Raw genomic sequence first — 24905 nt, forward strand, 5'->3', positions numbered from 1 at the left:
GAGTGGGACACTAGTATTTCTTGTTAGTCAAGGAAGAAGGGGGAGAAAGGAACTAAATACCATGAGGAAGGCAATATTCATTTCTAGCTACTGTGATTGCCTGAGCCTGAGGCAATGTCTTTGTAACTAAAGAGCGAACAACAGTGTCCATGCTTTCTCCTCAGTCAGGATCACCTTAGAATGAAGTGTTGTTCGATGATATATCTGTGGACCTGATGAAGTTGTATGGCTCCCGGGTGTCCATGCCCCACCCACACTTTGGTAAGGCAGATATAATCATCCCCTCTCATGGGCTAGTTTTCACCGTTATAGCCCTCCTCCTCCAGAATGTGAGCACTTGGCAGGAACAGGGGCCTCTGTGTGCCCAGCACCTGGCCAGGTATGTGGCACCAGGCTGAAAGAACCAACCAGTGCTTACAGACTCAAAACTTTAATCAGAGAACCAACACACACACACATAAAGGCATTTCCACATTGGCCCACAGCAACACAGGTTGGTAGTTACAGAGTCTGCCCCCACCATGGCTGCCAACTTTCTACAAGGCCTCTGGCCTCGATCTGTGGTGTCAAAACTCTTGTTGAACACACTCATTGGTTCGGAGCTCCTGCCTCTGTGCTGCCCCTACGGTACAGAACAGGCCTGTTGCCCACACTACACAGCAATCTGAGGGCAGGGACCACGTGCAGGGAGTTCGGTATTTTGGCCATTTGGAAACCAATATGCTCCCCACTGTGGCGTAAGCCTAGTGCTCAGCCAATCTGTTCCCAGTTACAACAACAAAATCAACCAGCAGAACTTAAGGTACAAGGCTTAAAAAGCGCAAGAGCACATACTCCTAAGCATTTTAGCACCAGAAATATGAAAGATATCAGGAGGGTTAGTGTCTTCAATAGATTGTTTGTGCTTCAGGAAACATGACTGGTCACTTGGTGGGTGTGAAACCCAGAGCTGAGCAGGCACCATCAAGAGGGAGCTGATCGTGCGGTTCCATGAGGGGTCTCCACTGTAGAACAGGCTTGGCCAAAGGTGAAGAGTTGACTTAAGGGCACCAACAGGAAGAATGGTGTCCTCCCTGGGCTCTCCAGCAATCCTCCACAGTCCCAGAACTTGCTGTGACATGAAGGAATGGGGCATTTTAAAATGCCACTTGTAGGGCAGCCCCGATGGCGCAGCGGTTTAGCGCCACCTACAGCCCAGGGTGTGATCCTGGAGACCCAGGATCGAGTCCCACGTCGGGCTCCCTGCATGGAGCCTGCTTCTCCCTCTGCCTGTGTCTCTGCCTCTCTCTCTCTCTCCTCTCTGTGTATTCTCATGAATAAATAAGATCTTTTAAAAAAATAAAATAAAATGTGACTTGCAAACGAACAGTACTTCTCTGTGGAAATGGAAACATCCATTCCCCTTTGATTCCAGAAGGTTCAAGGCAAGGGTGTGGCTTACTGTGTTGGTATTCCCTATCCTGGAGCCTGGCAAAGTGCCTGGTGAGTGGCTGGGACAAAGGGTACATAAAGAACATTCTAGCAGTCATTTCCACATAACCACAATCTTCACCATCAAGCACATCATCTGTGAACCATGTAGCAATATACAATGCAGCTTTCCCAACTGAATCCCACTGCTTCTAGTACCATTAACTTCCACAGCAAACTGGCTCTCATACTGAATAACCAACTTTAAATGAGGGAAGGGGATTATGGGAAGAAGTAGCATGTGTATGTGGGAGAATGTCCTTTTGAGTGAGGTTTTGACAGTTAGGAGTGGAAAGTTCCTGCTATTTGGTGCTAATCTTGCTTCTGTGGGTTAATTAAGAAAATATGACACAGCAGAGGGGAAGGAAAAGGCTAGATTCTTTAAAAAAAAAAAAAAAAAAAAGAGCAGGGTGCTGGGTTTGGGGAACCAAATTTAGCCAGGGGCATTTTGGAGAAAACTTTAAAAATGAGAGCTATGCGGGGCACCTGGCTGGCTGTCAGTTGAGCATCTGCCTCTTGGTTTCAGTTCGGGTTGTGATCTTAAGGTCATGAGATAAAGCCCTGCATCAGGCTCTGGCTTCACACACAGTCTGCTTCAGATTCTCTTTCCCTCTCCCACTCACTTTCTCTCAAAATCTTTTTTAAAAAACTATTTAAAAAATGAAAGTGACACAGAGGCGCCTGGCTGGCTCAGTCAGAAGAGCATGTGACTCTTGGTCTTCGCATGGTGAGTTGGAGCCTCACATTGGGTATAGATTTTACTTAAAGTCTTTTTAAAGAAAAATGAGGGGCACCTGAGTGGCTCAGTCAGTTGGCATCTACCTTCAGCTCAGGTCATGCTCTCAGGGTCCTGGGATTGAGCCCCATGTCGGGCTCCCTGCTCAGTGAGGAGTCTGCTTCTTCCTCACTCTCTCTGCCCCTCACCCCTGCTCATGCTCTCTTTTGCTCTCTCAAATAAACAAATAAAATCTTTAATAAGAAATGAAAGTCACCACATAGTACTAGCAAGAACATTAACTGCAATAAATAGAGGATTACTAATTCTTCCCTTCTTTTAAATATATTTGTTGTATCTCACGAGTATTTGTAGCTCACATTTGGTGCGTACATACTGTGTGCTGGGCACTCAGTTCTAAGTGCTTCTTTATATCTATTTATCCTCACAGCAGCCTTCTGAGGTAGGTAATCATCTTGTGCCCATTTTACAGATGAGGATGCAGAGGCCCTAGGAGGTCCCATGACTCTCCCTGGATCACTCAGGTAGCATGTGTCAGAGCCGAGATTTAACTCAGCTGACTAGCTCGGATCTACCTCTGAATTCCCATGTTACATGGCTTCTCAACGACTGTGTTTTCATAAGACTTATGTGCAAGTTTTCTTACCATTTTTTAAGGATAAGGAGTGTATTTATTTGGGGGGAAGGAGCTTACAATGTGACAATTTCAACTTTAGGACTTTCAACAATTTCAACTTTAGATGAACTATGTTCAAATATCTGGGACTTTGCTGCCACTCAGAAGCAGATAGTATTGCTACTTGTTACTTCTACTTAACTCCTTATTACCTCTAAGTATGAACTTGCCGATTTCTGCTGAGACCTACAGCAAAGGGCTGACAAGGCTGACATTGCTACAGTTTTTCTTGGGTGTGAATTCTCTGGTGTTGACTGAGATGGGCACTGAGCCCAAAGGCTTTCCCACACACCCTGCAGACATAAGGTTTCTCCCCAGTGTGAATTCTCTCATGCTGCATCAGATTTGCTTTCTGGGCAAAGGCTTTCCCACATTCAGCACATACATAAGGCTTCTCCCCAGTGTGAATTCTCTGGTGAACAGAAAGGCACGAGCTTTGGCTGAAGGCTTTCCCACATTCCTGACAAACATAAGGCCTCTCCCCGGTGTGAACTCGCTGGTGAACAGAAAGGCACGAGCTCTGGGTGAAGGCTTTCCCACATTCCTGACAAACATAAGGCTTTTCTCCGGTATGAACTCTCTGGTGTTGAATGAGTTGAGCACCCACGCTGAAGGTTTTCCCACAGTCACTGCATTTGTGAGGTTTCTCACCGGTGTGACCTCTCTGATGCTTAGAAAGGCATGAGCTCTGACGGAATGACTTTCCACATTCGTTACACTCAAAGAACTTCTTTCCAGCATGAATTCTCTGATGCTGAGTAAGGCAGTTACTATGGGCAAAGGATTTGTCACATATATTACACTGAAAGAGTTTCTCTGCAGTGTGAATTAATCGATATTCTGAGAGATGTGCACTTTGGCTGAAGGTCTTTCCACATTCATTACATTTAAAAGGGTGTTCGCTCTGGTGGATAGACTGATGTTTAGTGAGGGAAGTACTGTGAACAAAGGCCTTCCCACAGTCCCCACATTCATATGGCCTCACCCCAGAGTGGATGCTCTGATGGCGAATGAGCTGTGTACTCTGGCTAAAGGCTTTTCCACACTGCTTACACTCGAAGGGCTTCACCCTGGTGTGAACCCTCTCATGCTGAGCCAGGTATTTGCTGCAGCTAAAGGTTTTCTCGCATTTGTTACACTTAAAGTGCTTCTCACTGATCCTCAGTTGCTCACTCTGCTCTGAGTCCTGATTCAAGATCCTCCCGCTCTCACTAAGTCCTTGTTTTTCTCTGGTGTGAACAGTCTGGTGGCAATTTAGTGTGGAGCTGCAGATGAAGCGCTCACCACACTCCTGGCATTCATAAGGGGTCTCCACAGTGTGCATTTTCTGGTGCTGGACGAGGTGTTCATTGCAGCTGAAAGTTTCCTTGCATTTGGTACAGCTGTAGGGCTTTTCTATGGCATGGATAGACTGGTGTCGAACCAGGTGGGAGGGCCGGCTAAAACTCTTGATGCATTTGTGACATTTGTAGGGCCGATAGCCAGTGTGAATCCTCTGATGTTCATTAAGGTGAGTATTCCGGTAGAAGGCTTTCCCACACTCATTGCATTTGTAAGGCTTCTCTCCACTGTGAACCCGCTGGTGGATCTTTAGGGTTGAGATATTCCTGAAGGGTTTCCCACACTGATCACATTTGTAAGGCTTTTCTCCAGTGTGAACAGACTGGTGTTTGATAAGCAGCAAGCTCTGCCTGAAAGCCTTCCTGCATTCCTGATGCTCAGAGGGAGGGTCTGTGGAATGGATTTTCTGGTGTTGGAGGAGGTATTTCCTGAGGTTGAAGGTCACCTTGCATTTGGCACATTCGTAGAGCTTCTGGGTATGGGTCTTCTGATGCTGAGTAAGATGAAAGGTTTGGCTGAAACTCTTGCCACACTCATTACATCTGTGGGACTGACCACCCGTATGGGTTTTCTGGTGCTCAGCAGGCTGTAGGCCGACAACCGATGGCTGGTCACTATCTTGATTCTTACATGGTTTTTCCCTGGTGTGAATTTTCTGATGCTGTACAAGGTGCATGTTCTGAGCGAAAGTTTTCCCGCACTTGGCACACACAAAGGATCTGTAGCCTGTGTGAGTTGTCAGAGGTGCCAAGAGGCAAGAACTCTGGCTGAAACCCTCCTTGTACTCTTGACACACACTGGGTTTCTCTCTAGTATGAAGAATCCAGTGCTGGATAAGATGGTAACTCTGGCTGAAGCTCTTCCCACATTCACTACATTTATACAATTTCTCCCCCTCTTGGATGCCCTCCTGCTGGTTCTGATCTAAGACACAGCCAAGGTCACTCTCATGTTCCTGAGATGTAGCCAGTGCAGGGCTCTTTTCAGAAAGATTGTACATCCCAGAATCCTCTCCTGTGGAAAAGAGGAACTCTGGCCCAAGGTCTGTTTTGAGTTCATGACTCCTGCATTCTGTAGGACTCTCCTTGTTGGTAATGATGTCAGACCTCAGAAGATTTTCTGAATCTCCTAGCAGACTATCTAACCAACTCTCACCTACACAGGCTTTCCCCCAACTGGAATTCTGAAGGTCATCCTTGGACAATGTCTCTGTGACCTCTTGGGAGAGTCCTTCTAAGTAGTCTTCTGCCAGAGGACAGGTCTTGGCCCCAGCTGTGTCTGCAAGAGAAGGAAAGTATGGATGTCTCCCGTTCCCCAGGATAAAATATCAGGAGCTGCAGGATGACAACACAGACAAGAGGGAGAACGGGTGATGGCTCGTTGGTAAGCTTGTCCCTCAAGGGGATGGAGGAGGAGGGGCCAAAGTGGTGATCCAGCTGGAACTGGCATCACAAAGAGCCCATTTCCAGGGCAGTTAAGAGGGAACTGGGCAGCCACACAGGTTCTGCAGGGATGATGAGCCTCTCAGCAAATACTCTCTACCATCACCCCCACCAGCTACATATAGCCCACTTCCTGGAGAAGGGCAATGTTCCACATGGAAAGAGAGATAAATGATAATTCAGTATGGTTATTATCACTGGAGGACATATTTAGATAGTAGAGGCACGGCTACACATGCTTGGAAACAGAGACTATGTTGTTGAGGTGCCAGGACTCTGGACTGGTCACCTATGCACAAACACTGGTGAACCTCACAGGAGGCTACAGAGGTCCATGTTCCTGAGCTCTCAAGGGATGGTGGAGGCCAAGATGGAGCCATGCAGCCACTGCTATGTGGTCTCTCATTCAGCGGGCCTTCTCATGATCATGATCTGACCCTGAGAAAAGCCTCCTGTGCCCCAAAGGCGGTCCCTGCCTCTGCCTTCTCCCACTGGGTACATCTCAACCAGTGTGACACCCTCATTGCCTAACCTGCTTCCCCTGGAGGAACCGTGGCCTAGGAGAGACCAGAACAAACATTCTTGGCTACATTTCAGCCTGGGTTTGAGTTATTCACAGATGTAGCCATCTGTTGTCCCCTGTGGGATGACCTGTACAAAGAGGGGTAAGAGAGACCAGGGATTTGCAGTATTCAAGGGGTACAAGGCAGGAAGGTGGAGAGATGGACCCAAAGCATGGAAGGCCACCTCTTGCTCAGTGTGAAAGGACTGAAGAGGGGACAGAGGAAAGGCACCTAAACAGCTGCCTGCCAGACACAGATGCAGACAGAGACAAGACAGCCCAGCAGAGGAAGGGTCCCAACCCCTGCCAGGACAAGGGAACAGAAGCCAGCACATAGAAGAATGAAGCTCATCAGGTCCAGGGTCAAGATGTCTGGGTAAACGTTCTGGGTCTGGATGGAAGTTCCAAAGATAGACGGCACACAAAGGGCCATGTCCTACAAGCCCACTGCCCGCCCCCCTCCCTGCCCACTCACCAGGGCACTCTGATTCTGTGCTTGCTCTCACCAGCACCTCCAGCTTTTCCCCGCCATCCGGACAAGAGGTCAGTTTGGGTTTGGAGGGGTCTGCAGGTAGAGAAGAGCACTGTCACCAACCAGGACATGGAGGGCCAGCCAGCTGCTTATCCAATGCTTTATTCAGCGTACTCCTCCTGAGGGCCAGATGCTGCACTGGACAATTCTGAGGACACCTTCCCTGCAGGGTTCTCAGTCCCATGGAGGAGAGGGACCCAGACACTCACAATCCAGGGTGATCAGAGCTGAGACACCAGGGCTGGGGACATAAAGGACTTATAACAGCTCTTGAGGAATGAGCAATTCGCCAGGTAGAGAGGATCACACTTACCCTGCCATCCGTGGCTCACACATTCACACAGGGAGCCCATCTGACCCTAGGCCTCCCCGGCTGGGCCCTGTCATAGAGCATGCCGAGCTCCCACAGCCCAATCAGCCCTGTACCCTGCCCTCTGTAAACTGCTCAAGGAAGGTAGCAGAGTCATAATACTGGAGACTCTGTGCTACAATAGAGGAAAAGTGCCCCTCTGACTTGAAAATGAAAAGACCATGAGCCAAGCAATGCAGATGCCTCTAAAGCTGAAAAAGGGCAAAGAAACACTCTTCCCTGGAGCCATCAGAAGGAACGAGCCCTGCCAACATCCTGATTTTAGACCAGTTAGACCTGTTCCACACTTCTGATCTCCACGACTATATGAGAATAAGCATATTGTTTGAAGCTGCTGTGCTGGTGGCATTTGTAACAGCAGCCATAGGAAGCTAACACGCTACTCGGATATATATACACGCATAGGTATGCTGCTGATATGCTGCACACGTACACACACATGTGCAGGGAATCAAGGGAAACGTACATTTACTTTGAGCTGTAGTTTAAAAATAGAAAAGACACGGAGGGCTGAGCCTCCCAAAACTGCTCCTATAATACACACTGAGCAGAGTTAAGAGAAAATCTGTGAGGCTGGCCCTTGGCTGGTGTCTGGGAACCTGGATCTGAGGAAATGTCAGCATTTCTGAACCAAGAAGAGGGGCCCCCTGTGCCTCAATGGTTATGCTGCACACCTGCTTTCCTGCTGGGAGTCTAGAATTCTGGTAAGTTCCCAGCAAAGTGCGTCTATGTGACTGGTCCCCAATAAAAACTATGGGTGCTGAGTCTCTAATGAGTGTTGTCACCTCGTTACATATCCTGTGTGACTCCACAGGGAGACAGCTCTGGAAGGTGGCCTGGTTTCCCCTCTGCTGCCTGTGCTGTGTCCTTTCTCCGTAATATGTCCTGGCCATGAATATGAATATATGCTGAGTCCTACAAGTCCTCCTCATAAAACACCAAACACAGGGTGCTTCTGGGGACCTCAACATAGCAGGGAAGGTGACGTCCCCTCTTTGGGCCTTGATTTCAGAAGGGCCAACAAAACAGGGAGTCAGACTTCCTTGTGGGGTGACTGCAGCTTTGAAGAACAGGTCTAAGCGCTGACCCAGCATGAGACCTGGCTCCTGGCTCACCTACTCCTTCGTTTACTGAGCCACCGCTTGTACCATCTGTTCCTAACACTGGGGATTTACCGGGGAGCAGCACCAATGCAAAGCTCCCCTCCTCAGGGAGCCCCCCTCCCAGCCTCAGGAGACTGAGTATCAAATGAGCAGTTAGAAAGTGCAGGGGTGGTGGGCGAGCTGGGCAGGAGACAGAGGAGGCTGTGCTCACAGGCTGTCCTGGGGGCAGGGAGGGGACAAGGCTTCTAGGCAGAGGAGGGGAAGGCAAACCGAAGACTCTGAGTGTCAGCTCTACAAGGACAAAGAGGCAAGTGCTGAGGCCAGAGCGGCAGGTGGAAGGTAATGGGAGTTTCTTAACGTTGGCTCTACTGACATTTGGGGTTGGATAATCCCCTTTGGAAGGGGCTGTCCTTTCATTCCAAGATGTGTGGCAGCAACCCTGGGCTTCACCCACGAGATGCCAGGCGCATGCCCCCACTGCCAAGGGCTGACAATCAGAAAGGTCACTAGGCATTGCTGGTATCCCCGAGGTGTGAGCACTGCTGGGCCACACATCCTGCTGGTTTCTCTGGCATTCAGGAGCCATTGCTCTGCTCACTGCCCAGGTTGGAGAGGACACTCACTCAGCAGGAAAAGGTTCTGGTAGTTGTCCAGTGCTGTGTCCCAGAATAGGTCCCCCTGGTCCAGCCCCAGATGCTCCCAGTCCTCCAAGGTGAAGTCCATGGCTACATCCCTGAGGATTACAAGTTCCTGAAACATAACACACTGTCAGTGACACTGGGACTGGGGTCAAGGAGGGACCCAATGACTCATTCCATGCACCTCCGCTCTCAATGTACCAGCCTTTTGACAAAAATCATCTCCTGGGAACCCTGAGACATAAGAGACCGGGCATCCCTACTTTTTTTTTTTTTTTTTTTTAAGATTTTATTTATTTATTTGGCAGAGAGAGCATGCACATAAGCAGGGGGACCAGCAGAGGGAGAGGGAGAAGAAGACTGCCCTCTGGGCAAGGACCATGACTTGAGTCGAAGGCAGACAGACGCTCAACTGACTGAGCCACCCAGGCACCCCAGCATCCCCATATTTTATAGGTAAGACATGGAGTCTTGTAGAGGGGACGTGAAGTCCCCTCAGGGCCACACAGGCAGGACATCTCTCTGTTCCTGAAATCTGCTTATTGTGGCTTTTGCTTTTGAGTGTTCATTCAAGATTTTGTTTTTATTATGGAGATTTTCAAACACGTACAGAAGTAGAGATTTACACGTAACAGACCGCCATGTATCCATCACCCAACTTCAACCCCTGTTAACCCTGGTCTATTTTGTTTGTTAAAAGTTTTTGTGGGGGCAGGGATCCCTGGGTGGCGCAGCGGTTTGGCGCCTGCCTTTGGCCCAGGGCGCGATCCTGGAGACCCGGGATCAAATCCCACGTCAGGCTCCTGTTGCATGGAGCCTGCTTCTCCCTCTGCCTATGTCTCTGCCTCTCTCTCTCTCTCTCTCTCTCTGTGACTATCATAAATAAATAAAACTTAAAAAAAAAATAGTTTCTAAAAAAAAAAAAAAAAAAAAAGTTTTTGTGGGGGCAGGAGGACAAAATATTTCAAAAGTCCAGGCAGCATCTGATTTCACCTGTAAATACTTCAATACTTAGCACAGAACTCCTTAATCACTGAATACCTAGACCAAATTCAAAGTCTGGATGCAGATTCGTTTGACAACTAAATGGTGTTTTGTTTTGTTTTGTTTTTTCCCTTTTTTTTAATTGTGGAAAGAAAAAAAAAAAAAGAAAATGCCACTTCATCCAGGGGCATTAAACACTCTATTCATCTTGCCAAACTGAAACTGTCCCCTTGAAACACTGTCTCCCCTCCATTCCTGTCCTAGCCCCTGGTACCACCATTCTACTTTTGTCTCTGACTCTGTGATTTGACCACTCTAGGTTCAACAGTATGTTTTTATGGCTGGCTTGTTTGAATCAGAATCCAAAGAGCCCTGCACTGGGCTGACATGGTATGAAGGTTTTTCGAGTTTTGGGGTTTTTAAGGATTTTTATTTATTTGAGAGAGAGCACAAGCAGAGGGGAGACAGAGAGGGAAAAGCAGACTCCCCACTGAGCAGGGAGCCCAACATAGGGCTCCATCCCAGGACCCCAGGATCATGATCTGAACCAAAGGCAGACACTTCACCAGTAGAGCCACCCAGACACCCCAATATGAATATTTTTAATCTAACCCATGACTGCTACCTCATATGACAAAAGGGACTTTACAGGTGTGGCAAGCTAAGGATCCTGAGATAGGGAGGTTCTCCCCTAATTGTCATGACCAATCTTTTTTTTTTTTAATTTTTTATTTATTTATGATAGTCACATAGAGAGAGAGAGAGAGGCAGAGACACAGGCAGAGGGAGAAGCAGGCTCCATGCACCGGGAGCCCGACGTGGGATTTGATCCCGGGTCTCCAGGATCACGCCCTGGGCCAAAGGCAGGTGCCAAACCGCTGCGCCACCCAGGGATCCCTTTTTTTTTTCTTTAAGATTTTATTTATTTATTCATAAGAGACACAGAGAGAAGTAGAGACATAGGCAGAGGGAGAAGCAGGCTTCCTTGCTGAGCAGGGAGCCTGATGTAGGATTCAATGCCAGGACCCCAGGATCACAACCTGAGCTGAAGGCAAACACTCAGCCACTGAGCCACCCAGGTGTCCCTGAATATCCTTATAAGAGGCATAAGGAGTCAGAGGGAGGAGGCAATGTGATGGCAGAAACAGGTCAGAAGGATGTGACCACAAGTCAAGGAACACAGGGACTTCTAGAAGCTACAAGAGGCATGGAATGGATTTTACCCCACAGCCTCCAAAAGGAAGGTGCCCTGATGACACCTTGACCTCAGATTTCTAGCCTCCATCAGCTGATTCCCCAGCATGTAGATACAGCACCTAGAACAAAGCTTACCTACAGGAGGCCCGGGGGGGAGCGGGGAGGGGGTATGCAGTTCTGGCATCTGTTTCGGGATAAGGATGGAGATAATAGGTAGTGTGGCTGAGAGATGGGGATGGTAAACTGGGTCTTGAATACACTGTGTGAACTGGCAGATCAAGCCAGCACCTCCTCTGGACTTTTTGGTTATGTGCTCTACTGAATCATGAGCCGAGCATCCGTTAGTTCTGGTTGAAACTGCTGCTGTCCATACCCTGTCGGAAGGGGTTAGCCAAAGAGGTTTTTTCAGCAGGAGCCAGATTAGAGTCCCAAGAAGCTTCCTTTCCTGGACTCCTCAACTTTCCTGGACAGCACCCCTGGAAACAGTTGTGGATGGTGTGGGAAGACTCTGGATTTGATCTGTAGGGCACTGGGGAACTACAGAGAGTTTTATACTGGACACTGACAAGGTAGAGCATGCATTCATTAATTCAACAGTCATTTCTCCTGTGTGCCAGACCCCTCTAGGGATGCTGGAGGCACAGAGGCAGCAGACTCAGTCCTTGGCCTGGAGGAGACATTCAAGGATGCTGGTAGGGAGCATAAGGAGACAAGTCTGTAACAGAGAGTGGTATCTGGGGCTGCGGCGAAAGGGCATGAAAACATTGCCTTGGGAGTCAGGGGAAGCTTCCTGGTCCAGTGAGATATTCAAGTTGGGTCATTAAGGATAAGAAGAAATTAACCAGAGGCGCCTAGGTAGCTGAGTCGGCTAGGTGTCTGCCTTCAGCTCAGGTCATGATCTCGGGGTCCTGGGATTGAGCCCCACCTGCTTCCCCCACTCTCTTTGCCCCTCCTCTACTCCATGCTTTCTCGCTCTTCTCTCAAATCTTTAAAAAAAAGAAGAAAAAGAAAAAAGAAGATACTTACCAGGTAGAGGAAGGTTTTCATTCATCACTCAAGCAACACTTTAAGAACTCCTATGTAAAAAAAACAAACAAACAAACAAACAAACAAACAAAAAAAGAACTCCTATGTACCAGGCCTATGAAAGTTCCTGGGGGCCCAGAGGTGAGTCGCAATCAGTACCTGTACCCAAGAAGCACCTTGTCTGGTGAGGCTAACAGGGCAGGAACAACGCATCCAGGTGATCTGTGCTATGGTGGAGGCAGCAGGGGGTGCTGTGGGAGAGCAGAGCAGGGAAGAGCAGACTGCTCAGAGAAGGTGGAGGGATTGAGCTGGGTTTTAAAGGCTGTGTAAGCCTTAATAGCCAGGAATGGCAGGTAGGGTATTCTGGCCAGGGGGTGGAACCTGAGCAAAGGCTATGAATCTGGAAAGCACAGTGTAACATCTTACCACCAGGCCAAGAAGGGAAGTTTTGGTTGTGTCCAGAAACAGAGAAGATGCTGTGGAAGGGGGTGGGACTCAGATCATACAGGATTGTGCTGAGAAATGTAGATTTTATCCTATAAGCAGTAAGGATTCCCGGAAGGGTCCTGAGCAGGGGAGCGACAGTATAATGAGAGGATCACCAGAAGACAAAGAGCCCAGAATAAAGGCAGGCCAATCTCCCTCTGCCTGTGTTTCTGCCTCTGTGTGTGTGTGTGTGTGTGTGTGTGTGTGTGTGTGTGTCTCTCATGAATAAATAAATAAAATCTTAAAAAAAAAAAGGGGGGGGGGGACACCTGGGTAGCTCTGGTTGAGCATCTGCCTTTGGCTCAGGGCGTGATCCCAGAGTCCCAGGATCGAGTCCCACATTGGGCTCCCTGCGTGGAGCCTGCTTCCCCATCTGCCTTTCTCTGTCTCTCATGAATAAATAAAATCTTTAAAAAATAAAAAATAAATAAAATAAAGGCAGGCCAGCTGTGCAGGCTCTGGGGATGACCGAGCAGGAGAGAGGGGCCCTCAACTCACCTTGGTCATAGCCGACTAGGGCCCAGCAGCTGACGGTCTCATTTAAGCTCCTTCTCCTTCTCTCCACATTCCGGGCTGGCAGGGCTGCAGGGGGGACAAGGGAGCTGGGGCAAAATCTCCCTTCGGCCAAGGGCAGACTCCCTGGCCATCCTGGAGGAGCCCCCAAAACGTCAGGAAGTAGGAAGATCAGGCAGGACGCAAGTCTCCCTGCAGGAATCACAGTAACAATTTGGTATTTATTGAAACTACCCCAGCCCCTCCTTTACCCTGTGCTTCAGAGCCTACAAGTATCTTCAGAACCGTTCTTGGCACTTGTTATAGGCAGTAGATACATGTTTGGAAGAGGTGGCATTTCAGGTCTGGAGACCTTCTGTTCTGCTCACTACTACAGCACAGTAGATACTTTTCAAGGTTTGCTGACAGAACATAATGTCTAATTGTACCCCTGGAATGATGCTTCTGGGATTTCTGATACCATATCTAGGATCTGAGTCCAGGCGAGTTGGCCTCCAACACTTTCTATTTCTACAACAGCAAGATTTCTCCAACTTTTTTTTAAACCATGACCCACAGCAACAAAGACAGTATATACTGTTACTACTCATTCTCACATGTAACTAAGCAAAGCTTCATGAAATAACACTAAATCATACAAAGTAGGATGTACCGGGATCTTTTCTATTCTAATTTGTTTTACTCCATTAAAAAAAAAATATGGCCACTGCCCACTGAATTATTTTCATGACCCATAATATACAAAACACAGTGCCATACAGCTTTTCACAGATCAGTAGCCATTGCCGTATCTATGGAGTCATGAAAACACTCCCATCACAAAGCAGCAGGATGACCTAATGACAGGTCCATAATGCTTAAGCCTCTGGGGCCAGATGTGTCTTGAAATTCAGAAATTTTCAGATTTTTAAAATGGTGAGATACCATATATACATTATATTTCATTAAAATCACCATGCAGTGTGGGATTGGCAGCATTTTGTAACTGAACACCTCGATATTTCTAGAGTGAAGGATATAAATATTCATTCTAGGTAGGATAATTGAAGGTTATAACTCTTAGCAGTTCTAGTCAGGTTTGGACACCAAATTTATGGAAAAAAAATAGCTTCAGCTTTCTAGATTTTGATAAGACAATGTGGTAGACTTGTAAGTGCTAACATTTACTCAATAGTGATTTTCCTCACATGACAGAGTATAATTTGGTCCACAGATTTTTTTTTCCCCCATAGGGCTGGAAGATAGGAGGTTTTAAAAGAAAATTACTTTAAGTAGTTCCAAACTTGAAAGTTGGGAAATTTTGCTTAAAATTTCAATTTCCAGTTAATGAAAAATCCTAGGATTTGGCCCACTGAGCTGTTAGTGCCAATTTAAAGCTAACACTCCCTCCCCCTTAGATGGGCAAGTGCTCCCTGAAGCCCCACAGCCCTTCCCAGGTGGGTTCTCTCCTTTACCTTATCTGCCTGACTCTCAGAGACATCTGAGTTTGAGACCTCTGTCTACAGTTTTCACATCACATTCTGTCCATATCTATACACACTAAGACCTAGGACAGAAGAAACTGGAGTCCCCCCGTGAAGCTCAAGTCCACCCAGCCTGTCAGAATGACCTGAGCCAAACAATTACAGGACTGAAAAATCTTGGGCCCTGCAGTGGGGAAGTCTTGCTTCTTCTAAGCATGGGTCCACGGCCAGATCATTCACACTCTCTGCGCCTGGTTCCCACATGTACAAAGCGAAACAAATGAAACAGATCCACAGTCCCAATCTGTAATTCTAAAAACAAAAACAAAAAAGCTCTGAAAGCCAGAACTTTATTCATAAACTGACAGTAAAACTGGACTGAACGAACTGCCACAGTCTATGTACAGTGTGACTATTTATCCACACACAGTAATAGATTTCCAAGAACTGCCCCAGATCCCTCTGAGGTGTTGCCTAACTATGAAATAAGGAGCCTATTAACTTCCCAAACTCCGAAAAATTGTGATTCCCTTGATGCTCCTGGTGCCGAGGGAGCCGATAAAAGCGAGGAGCTGCACTAGGCGCTGCTGCGGAGTTCACAGGAAGAAAAGCAGCAGACACGAGGCGCTCAGACGCGAAATACTTGGACCTCCTGAAGAACTCCCATCCATCCATTCATTCATTCATTCATTCATCCCTCGTCATCTGCCCGTTTCAACTTCGGCCTCAGACTCCTCTCTAAAAGGTGAAATAAAATATCACCGCTCCTTTCACGGGCTCCGGTGAGGGCTGTAAACCGTTTCTGCGAGAGCTCGGCCCAGAAGGGGCTCGGAACAGACACTTCAACCCCACCCAGACACCCACCGCCCAAGACGGCGCGCCCTTTGCCGAAATCGCCCCGTGAACATTCCGTCACCCCTCGTGAAGGACCGAGCCGCCAAACCCTCGGAGTTCTCAAGAGATTCCCCAGCCTCGGCATCTCTTCACCTGAAGACTGCCGTCCGCCGGGTTAACAGACGCGACTCCAGCCCCGAGGGAGACGCAGACCCATCTCCTCACACTCGCGCCTCTTAATCACTTCCGGCGCCGCGTGAATTTCCTCAAGCTACTCCACCCAGGAGCCTCCGCGCCAGCCGGCGGACTTCGTTTCCCAGAAGACTGTGCGGGCTCCTTCCCTTGTGTTCCTATCTCCGCCTGCTTCTTCGGCCTTAGAGGTTCCGCTGAGCACCCTGGGAAATAGAGTAGACGCAAACTCGGGACCAGGTGGCGTGTGGGTATTGTAGTCCAGTTTTTTACCCTGTTGAACAACAACCTAATCAGCATGCCCAACCTGAAAGAGACGGAGGGTTGCCATGGAAACGTTTTGAGAAGGAAGTTCCTGAAAAGACGCTTGGAAGTAAGGGGCGGGGTTGAGGCGGGAAAATGATAATATGACCTCTCTCTAATAGGCGGAGAGATGCCCCGTAGTTCATCCCTCCTTACGATTGGCTCCAAGATGGCACATGCGCAGTAGAACGAGGAAACTTCCAAGAGTGGGTGGAATAGGGGTGGGTGATGAGGAAATAATACCTCTCCCGCACAGGAGGAGGGCAGTCTGGAGGTCAGCTGCGCCTGCGCGGGCGCTGTCCTCCCTCCGGATGGGGAATGCGCGCGCAGGTTTTCTGCCTCCCGGAAGTTTGCGCGGGACAAATAAGAAGGTGAGTCCTACTCCCGGGAAAGAGTTGGAGAATTTGGCCTCAGACCTGTGGCTCCTCACCCCGCTCACCAAGTCCGGAGGTGAGGGGAAGGTGAGGTGGAGTAGAGAGAGGTCTCCCGATCCACTGACCATAGTCCAGTCCTGGTACCTGTGATGTCAGCACGATCATTTGTGGGAGACAGAGTTCCCGGGGGCTGGGTTCTCGATGAAAGAATCTTCTGGTCGCCGGGATAACCGAGCTGCCCTTGCGACCCCTCCAAGCCACTCTTGGCTCTCGGTGGTCGTGACTACGACGGAGGTGGGCGGAACTAGTGGGGAGCTTGACAGGTGCCCCTCCTTGGCACTACGTCATCCCTGGTTTCTTTGGTGGGCGGGGCCTGGGCGAATCCTGGTCACCTAGACACCTGTCCCTTTTGCTGTGCTGTGGCTGAGAACATTCTAGGAGGGACGCAATTCTAAACACAGAGCAGATGTTCAATAAATATTTGTTGAATAAATAAGTGGGTGAGTAAATGATAAAGACACCTGAATGTTATGGTCTTGGGTTTAAGTCCTAGCCATATGACTTCACTCTGAGATCCCTTCTTCCATCCATATTTATTGAGCGTTGACTATAGCACTCTTTCCATCTGATCTATTGAACAATTGCACATTTGCTTATTAATTTCCTTTTTTGCCACTAGATTGTGAGCTTTCTCAGATCAAGAGCCTGTTTGTTTCCTTCACTGCTAAATCCCTCGTGGTTAGCACATATTAGGAATTCAGTTAGCACACATCCATTCCTGAATGGATGAATGAACTTAGCACATGTTGGCTACCTCGCCAATGATCAATAAACACTAACCATCATCGTCCACTTATATGTGAAGTGAGCCTGAGTCGACCTCTCTACTTTTATTTACTTACAGGACACTGTTAAGATGGAGTTGCCAGCCCAGTGAATCTGAGGGCCAGACTGTGACCCCATAAAGGTACCAGCTCTTCAGGGACGTGTCCCTTAAGACCTTTTCTCCTCCACCCAGAGTCTGCTCCTGTTCTATCTACTCTGTGTTGCTGCTTTCAGACTTTACTCCCAGGAGGAAGTGGCAGAGTCATGGGTGTGGCATGGTCACTGGGTTAGGCACTTGTCCCATCCTAGAGGCCATCTTTAGCTAAGGGCACGTGGCACCCTGAAAAATTCCAAAGCCACTTAAAACTGTCATGGATTTTCATATTTCTTTTTCTTAAATTTTTATTTATTTATTAGAGAGCAGAAGAGAGAGCGCACAAGTGGGGCAGAGCAGAAGGAGAGAGAGAAGCAGGCTCTCCACTGAGCAAGGAGCCCAGGACCCCAGGATCATGACCTGAGCTGAAGGCAGATGCTTAACCGGCTGAGCCACCTAGGTGCCCCTAGAGATGTCCATTTAAATGTCATTACTAGGACAATTATTAAATTACACAACCAATCAGAATTACAGGCTGCTTAGAGGTTAAAGGATACTTGGCAACAGTCTTTGCCATCTGATGTCATACAACACACCTTTGTATGAAATGAAGGAAGGGCAGTTTTCTCCCACAGTATGGTTTCTTCTCTTCTGCAGACCAAAGGAACCCTCGTCTCCTCTGACTGAGATGTCTTTCATTAGCTGTTTGGATGGCCTGGAGTCTTCAAGGGCAAGCACTAGAGTTCCATAGTCAGCAGCAAGAAGAAATATGGAGGCCTTCAAGGCTCAGAACTTGTGGAAAGAGAAGCAACCACTAATATAAAAAGCTTTCTATGGGCCAGGCCCTGTACGCAGTACTTGCTATAAATATATTCATATAGGCCTCAGCAGCCACTCTATCAGATAAGTACTGTTAGAAGTCTCGTTTTACCATTGGGCAGACCAGGACACAGAGAGAATAAGTAACATACCCAGCATGTGGCAGATCTGGAATTCCAATTCAGGAGCCTGGGACCAGAGCCTCTGATTTTAAGGACTCAACTATTTGCAGGTGCAACAGACACCAAGCTTTACAGTGAGTACAGGAAAAGTGTTTGATTAGACTAAGCCAGACACAAAAAGATAGTTAGGGCGCAATCTCACTTATATATGGAATCTTAAAAAAAAAAAAAAAAAGTCAAATTCATAGTAACAGAGAGTAAAACAGTGGTTATAGAGGCTGTGGGAGAAAATATATTGGTCACATGGGATAAGCCTTCCAGACACCTGGCTGATGGAGCATGCGACTCTTGATCTCAGGGTTTGGCAAACTTTGGTTATAAAATTAACAAGTTCTAGAGACCTAGTAAATAGCATTTATCAAATACCTGAAATTTGCTAAGAAAGTAGATCTGAAGTGTCCTCATCGCACACACAAAAATAGTGGCAACTATGGGATGTGACAGATAGGTTAATTTCAGGACATTGTGTGGTATGCCTTACATATATACCATTTTTATTTGTCAAAAATAAAGAAAAATAAAACTTTGTTGCCAGGTGACAAGTCACAAGCACAAACTTACTTTGACTTCTTACTTTGTATTGATATCCAGCTTATAATCAGTACTGTGCACCAAGCCTTACAATAAAGGACAAATGAAATAATCCTGTTTTCTTTTGCTATTGAAAACATAGCTACTAGGACACCTGGGTGGCTCAGTTGACTGAGCATCTGCCTTCGGCTCAGGTCATGATCTCAGGGTCCCTAACCCCTTCCACCATATGAGGGGGAAGAAATTGCCAGTCTGGAAGCCAGAAGGCTCTCTCCAGAACTGTGGGAAATAAGTTTCTGTTATTTGTAAGCTACTCAGTCTGTGATTTTCCATTATGGCAACCCAGACTGAAACAGGGACCCAGGGCACCTAGATGGCTCAGTGGTTGAGCATCTGCCTTTGGCTCAGGTTGTGATCCCAGGGTCCTGGGATCAAGTCCCACATCAGGCTCCCTGCAGGAAGCCTGCTTCTCCCTCTGCCTATGTCTCTGCCTCTCTCTGTGTGTCTTTCATGAATAAATAAATAAAAGCTTAAAGAAAAAAAAAAAAAAAGAAAAAGAAAAAACAGCAGGGCCCTAATCCCATATTACTGGTTCCTTATTAAAGAGATTGGAGAGATTGGAGGGGCACCTTGGTGGCTCAGTCGGTGTAGCATCTGCCATCAGCTCGGGTCATGATCCCAGGGTCCTGAGATTGAGCCCCACATTGGGCTTCCTGCTCAGCGGAGAGTCTACTTCCCCCTCTGCCTGCCACCCCCCCCTGCTTTTGCTCTCTCTCTCTCTGTCAAATAAATAAATTTTAAAAGGGCAGCCCTGGTGGCTCAGCGGTTTAGTGCCGCCTTCAGCCCAGGGTGTGATCCTGGAGACCCGGGATTGAGTCCCACGTCGGGTTCCCGGCATGGAGCCTGTTTCTCCATCAGCCTGTGTCTCTGCCTCTCTCTCTCTCTCTCTCTGGTGAACAAATAAATAAAACTTTAAAAAATAATAATAAATAATAAATTTTAAGAGATTAGATTGCAGCCAGAGGGATGGCCATGTGAACACAGAAGGCAGCCGTCTACAAGCCAAAGAGAGAGGGCCCAGGAGAAACCAAACACACCATTTTTTAAAAAACAGAGTGCACATGTGCATGTGCAGGGTGCAGGTGGTGGGGAGCATGGACGGGCAAAGGGAGACAGAAAATCTTAAGCAGGCTCAATGTCCAGCAGAGCAGGAAGGGGGAGGGGAGAAGGAGGGGCTCAATCTCAGGACCCTGAGGTCATGAGCCAAAACCAAAAGTCAGATGTTTAACCGACTGAACTACCCATGTGCCCCATTCTTACGCCTTGATCTCAGACTTCTAGCCTCCAAAATTCTAAGAAAATAAATTTCTATCATTTAAACCACCCAGTGTGTGGTGTTTAGGGATAGCAATCCAAGCAAATGAATATTCCTGCCATGTTCTCACTTGTAACAGGCTCTATGTGTGATTTTGGTTTTGATTTTTACAAGTCTTAGGGAATATTCCAGAGACACAAAACCTAGAGGATAATATAGTGAACTCCTGTCTCATTAAGTATGTCAGGATAAGATGGGCTGTACAGCTAGAACAAACCCTAAAGTCCTGATGGCTTCATATAATACAAATTTATTTTCTGATCATGAGATTCCAGTGTGAAACAGACAGCCTTTCTCCATCTGGCTATTCTACCTGGAGTATGTGGCCTTCAGAGGCATCCGTGCTGTGGAGGGGTGGACAGAGGAGGCCCTCCAACTCTTTTGTTTTTTAAATTATTTTTATTTATTTATTCATGGGAGACACACAGAGAGAGGCAGAGAGAGAAGCAGGCTCTCCATGGGGAGGCCGATGGAGGACCAGATCCGGGGATCATGCCCTGAGCCAAAGGCAGATGCTCAACCCAGGCATCCCGGCCCTCCAGCTCTTAACTGCCTCAGCTGGGAAGTGACTTCCACTCACACACCATTGGCCAGAACTAGTCATGTGTCCACAATTTAACTGCAGGGCCCTCTGGGAAGTGGTAGCAGTGGTAGCAGGGCCCTCTGGGAAGTGGTAGGAGAGCATGTGGCTATTTGGTGAGCATTTACCATCTCTCCCATCCCTATCATGTGTTCCAAGAAATGATCATCACAGATACAGTGGAAGACCCAGAGTGCTTCTGTGATTGGAGCAGTTCTCCTGCATAACTTTTGTGGGCTTCAAGGCATTCCCATATCTTCTGTGAAACCTGTAGTTTCATGTTCCATTTTTCTGCTTTTTACCTGCTCTGGGCCTCTAGGGAGAGATGCATGGCTAGAAGCTAGAGGCAGTGGGCAGGAGCTCATTTTAGAAGTGGCCATTTCCGGGGTGCCTGGGTGACTTGTTCAGTTGGGTGTCTGCCTTTGGCTCAGGTCATGATCCTGAGGTCCTGGGATCAAGCCCCACATCAGGTTCCCTGCTTGACTGGGAGCATGCTTCTCCTTCTGCCTGCCACTCCCCCTGCCTGTGCTCACTTGCGTGCGCGCTCTCTCTCTCTCTCTCTCTCTCTCTCTCTGTCAAATGAATAAATAAAATATTAAAAAAAGAAGTGGCCACTTCCTAAGAGTGTATTCCAATGTGATGGCTTTTCTCTTTTGCAATCTCGTCACCACAGGGAGCTCAGATAACTACTCACTGGCAATGCATTAAGTTTTGCTTTCAGCTTCCCATTCCCTCCCTCCACCTCTTGTTTTCTAGCATGATCTCCTTCTGTCCAGACTGTGGCAAAAATATTCAAGCAACATTCAAATTCTGCCCCTACTGTGGAAACATTTTGCCTGAAGAGGGACATGAAGGGTCCCAGACCTTTGTCAAACCTCTTACGTCATCTTTCAGAGGTAAGAACTGAGCCCTTGAGGGATGATGAGTTTGTGCATGCATGCATTTGGGGAGAGAGGACAGATGTCTTTGCAGCCTGTCTGACCCTGCACTGATCCCGGAGCTGCCCAGGACTCAGGCTCTGTCTACACTCAGTTTCTCAATATCTGATCAGCTTCGTGGCTTTAAAGTTGACAACTCACACATTTCTGTCTCCAGCCTGGACTCCTCCCATGAAATCCAAAGTCATAGGTATATATCAGACTGCCTACAACACCTGTTGTGTGTCCCGTACGCATTCCCACATGTCCAGAGCTGAGCTCCTGATGTGACTGCCACCCACCCATCCCTTCCATAGGCTTCCCATCACGGTATAAATGGCAGCCATGTTAATCCAGTTTCTCAGACCAGACTGTAGCCATCCTTAGGACCTCTTTCTCTCCAACCCGACAACTTCAACCCTCTGGCAAATCTTATCCACTGTCCCTTCAAAATTGGTGCCTAATCATTAGACCACTTCTGCAACCTCCATACCACCATCCTGTACCGTCCCTCCCTCACCTCTCACTGGTAACTTGTTTGGCACCCAGGACCTTGCAGAGTTGGGTGCTGAGAAATCTCACTGATTGACTGAATGAAATAGCAGCAGTGGGTCCTGGCCAATGGAAAGCCTAAGCACAGATCCTGCTCTGATAAATCAAAATGAGCTTACTTGTCAGAAGGCCACAGAAGGAAGTCAACATGACATTCATTTTATCATTTGAGATTGCATTTGGCTGCAAGTAATAGAAAATGCTCTCTCAAGAGCTTAAAAAAAATGAACGAGTTTATTTTTTGTACTAAAAAAATCTGCAAAAAAAAAAAAAATCTGCAGGGGACAGTCCAGTGTAGGAAAGGTGTACCCATGATGACCCAGGCTGCTCCTGTCTTTCTGATAAGCTATCCTTAGCAGATGGGTTCCCCCCACCCATGCTTATTGCCATGAGTTTTCTTTAAAAAAAAAAAAAAAAGATTTATTTATTTATTTATGATAGACATAGAGAGAGAGAGGCAGAGACACAGGAGGAGGGAGAAGCAGGCTCCATGCTGGGAGCCTGACGTGGGACTTGATCCCAGGACTCCAGGATTGCGCCCTGGGCCAAAGGCAGGCGCCAAGCCGCTGAGCCACCCAGGGATCCCCTTGCCATGAGTTTTCAAGATGACTCTTCATCTTCAATATTGGGTCTACATCCCAGACATATACCCAAAGTATTTACCTTAAACTGAGTTCAGAGCCTGAGGGTGGGGAGGGTTGTTGGTTTTATTTTTTAGTACTTATTTATTTCAGAAAGAAAGAGAGAGAGCAAGCAGGATGGGCAGAGAGAGAGAGAGAGAGAGAGGATCTCAAGCACACTCTGCTGATCATGGAGCCCAATGCAGAGCTCAATCTCATGACCCTAAGATCATGACCTGAGCTGAAACCAAAAGTTGGACACTGGGCAACACGGGTGGCTCAGTGGCTTAGCGCCACCTTCAGTCCCGGGTGTGGTCCTGGAGACCCGGGATCGGGTCCCACGTCAGGCTCCCTGCATGGAATGGAGCCTGCTTCTCCCTCTGCCTGTATCTGTGCCTCTGTGTGTGTGTGTGTGTATGTGTGTGTGTCTCATGAATAAATAAATAAAATTAAAAAAAAAAGTTGGACACTAACCAGCTGTGCCACCCAGGCACCCCAGAGCCTTATTTTTAACTATAGCCTTCTCTGTTGCCAACCTAGGACTCCATTAATTTATTCACTCACCCAGTCATCAGGCAACAAATACACATGTACCATCTACCGTGTAGTTAGTTGCTGCTTGTCCCAGGTAGGTATTAACATGACACGTACCTGGTTTCTGGTTTCTCAGAGCTTTTGGAAGCCAGTAGGGCAAACAGACATTGAATACACAATTGCCAGGAAAGCATATGATAACAGAAGGAAAGTAGATAGACCCTGGAACCCATGTGAGGGAACTTTGTTTCTGGGATCAAGGAAGGCCTCCCTAGTGGATTAACATTCAAGCTGAGACCAAGGGATGATAAAAGATGATAAGTGAAGAGTGGGGTAAAGGTGAGGGAGTCATAAGAGTTTCAGGCATTGGAACATGATAAAGGGAAAAGCCATGAAATGGGAGGAGCCATACATGTTGGAAAAATAAAGAAAGACATCTTGCCTGGGGCAGACACCCAAGGGCTATGTAGACCATGGGCAAGGAGTTCAGGAATCACTGATGTAGTGGGGAGCTGTGAAGGGTTTCTACCAAGTGGGAGATACAATATGATTTGCATAATAAAAAGACCTCTCTAGAAAGTGAGAGGTGGGGGTGCCTGGGTGGCTCAGTCAGTTAAACGCCCAACTCTTAGTTTCAGTTCAGACCATGATCTCAGGGTCGTGGGATCGAGCCCCACATCAGGCTCCACTCTACTCTGGGTGTAGAACCTGCTTAAGATTCTCTATCTCCCTCTCCCTCTGCCCCTCCCCCTGCTCACATGCACTCTATAGAGAGAGAGAAAGAAAGGAGGAGGAAAGTGGATCAGAGGTATGAAAACCAGTCAGGAGGCCATTCATTCCAACCAGGAACGAACCACACTAGCTAAGTTAGTGACAACTGAAAGATTTCTGCTTTTAGTAATATGGCAGACTAAATGATAGGCAAAAGCCCCTTATGGTTCAGCACACCACAAAATGCTGGATAAAATATGAAAAGTATCTTTTTTTGAAAAGTAGGGCTTAATGGTTCCTATCACTCTGAGTCCTGTTGATGGTGGTCCTGGACTATTTGCCAGTCACTGGTGGTTTCAAGCCTGTTTTTTTTTTTAAGATTTTATTTATTTATTCATGAAAGATACACAGAGAGAGAGGCAGAGACATAGGCAGAGGGAGAAGCAGGCTGCATGCAGGAAACCTGATGTGGGATTTGATCCTGGGACCCCAGGATCATGCCTGAGCCAAAGGCAGACACTCAACCGCTGAGCCACCCGGGCATCCCAAGCCTGGGTTTTAGTGGAGCATAAGAGACAAAGCTTAGGGCCTGAGCCGTCCAAGAGATGAGATTGGAAAACTGAAAATTTGGGACTCTTCAGTGGGTAAACCAGAACAAAAAAATGTTCCGCGGAAAAGGTTGCTGAAGACATTTATTTGTCTGTCTCAGCCTCGATTGTGGGTGAAAGATGGAAGAATGTCCTCTCTGAGAATTCCTAACCAAGAACTCACATCCTTACCAGTTTGGGTCCAGAATTTATATGATCTGTGTAGCCTCCCATAAAAACCTACATGGGAAAGTTAGTATAGGGATCCCTGGGTGGCGCAGCGGTTTAGCGCCTGCCTTTGGCCCAGGGCGCGATCCTGGAGACCCGGGATCGAATCCC

General features: G+C 47.6%; 2 protein-coding genes across 22 annotated transcripts in view; one reads left to right on the forward strand and one right to left on the reverse strand.

Annotated features, from left to right (window-relative positions):
* Positions 1-414: 414 nt before the first annotated feature.
* Positions 415-16521, reverse strand: ZNF473 (zinc finger protein 473). 13 transcript variants are annotated; one of them, XM_077844418.1, is made up of 8 exons: positions 16384-16519; positions 15527-15869; positions 13062-13145; positions 12237-12328; positions 12078-12127; positions 8856-8982; positions 6703-6792; positions 415-5501 (listed from the first exon to the last, which is right to left on the reverse strand). In XM_077844418.1, the coding sequence occupies exons 5-8, from the start codon at positions 12096-12098 to the stop codon at positions 3100-3102; spliced, it is 2640 nt and encodes an 879-aa protein (XP_077700544.1). In that variant the 5' UTR covers positions 12099-12127; positions 12237-12328; positions 13062-13145; positions 15527-15869; positions 16384-16519; the 3' UTR covers positions 415-3099. The 13 variants fall into 13 exon arrangements, with proteins under 13 accessions (XP_077700544.1, XP_077700534.1, XP_077700532.1 ...); XM_077844408.1 differs by having other exon boundaries at positions 12254-12328; positions 13062-13268; XM_077844406.1 differs by having other exon boundaries at positions 13062-13268.
* The window catches only part of VRK3 (VRK serine/threonine kinase 3), a 36516-nt gene continuing 27691 nt past the window's right edge, over positions 16081-24905 (forward strand). For 3 of the 9 annotated variants that reach the window (XM_077844512.1, XM_077844526.1, XM_077844518.1), the window contains exons 1-3: positions 16083-16236; positions 17144-17206; positions 21402-21541. In XM_077844512.1, the coding sequence (XP_077700638.1) occupies positions 21403-21541 (139 nt within the window). In that variant the 5' untranslated portion in view covers positions 16083-16236; positions 17144-17206; position 21402. Of the gene's footprint in view, positions 16327-16511; positions 16534-17143; positions 17207-21401; positions 21542-24905 lie in introns of those variants that run through there. The other 6 variants (XR_013350190.1, XM_077844483.1, XM_077844536.1 and 3 more) reach the window with 5 other exon arrangements.

Source organism: Canis aureus, chromosome 1, assembly GCF_053574225.1.
Source record: "Canis aureus isolate CA01 chromosome 1, VMU_Caureus_v.1.0, whole genome shotgun sequence".
Taxonomy (NCBI): Eukaryota; Metazoa; Chordata; class Mammalia; order Carnivora; family Canidae; genus Canis; species Canis aureus.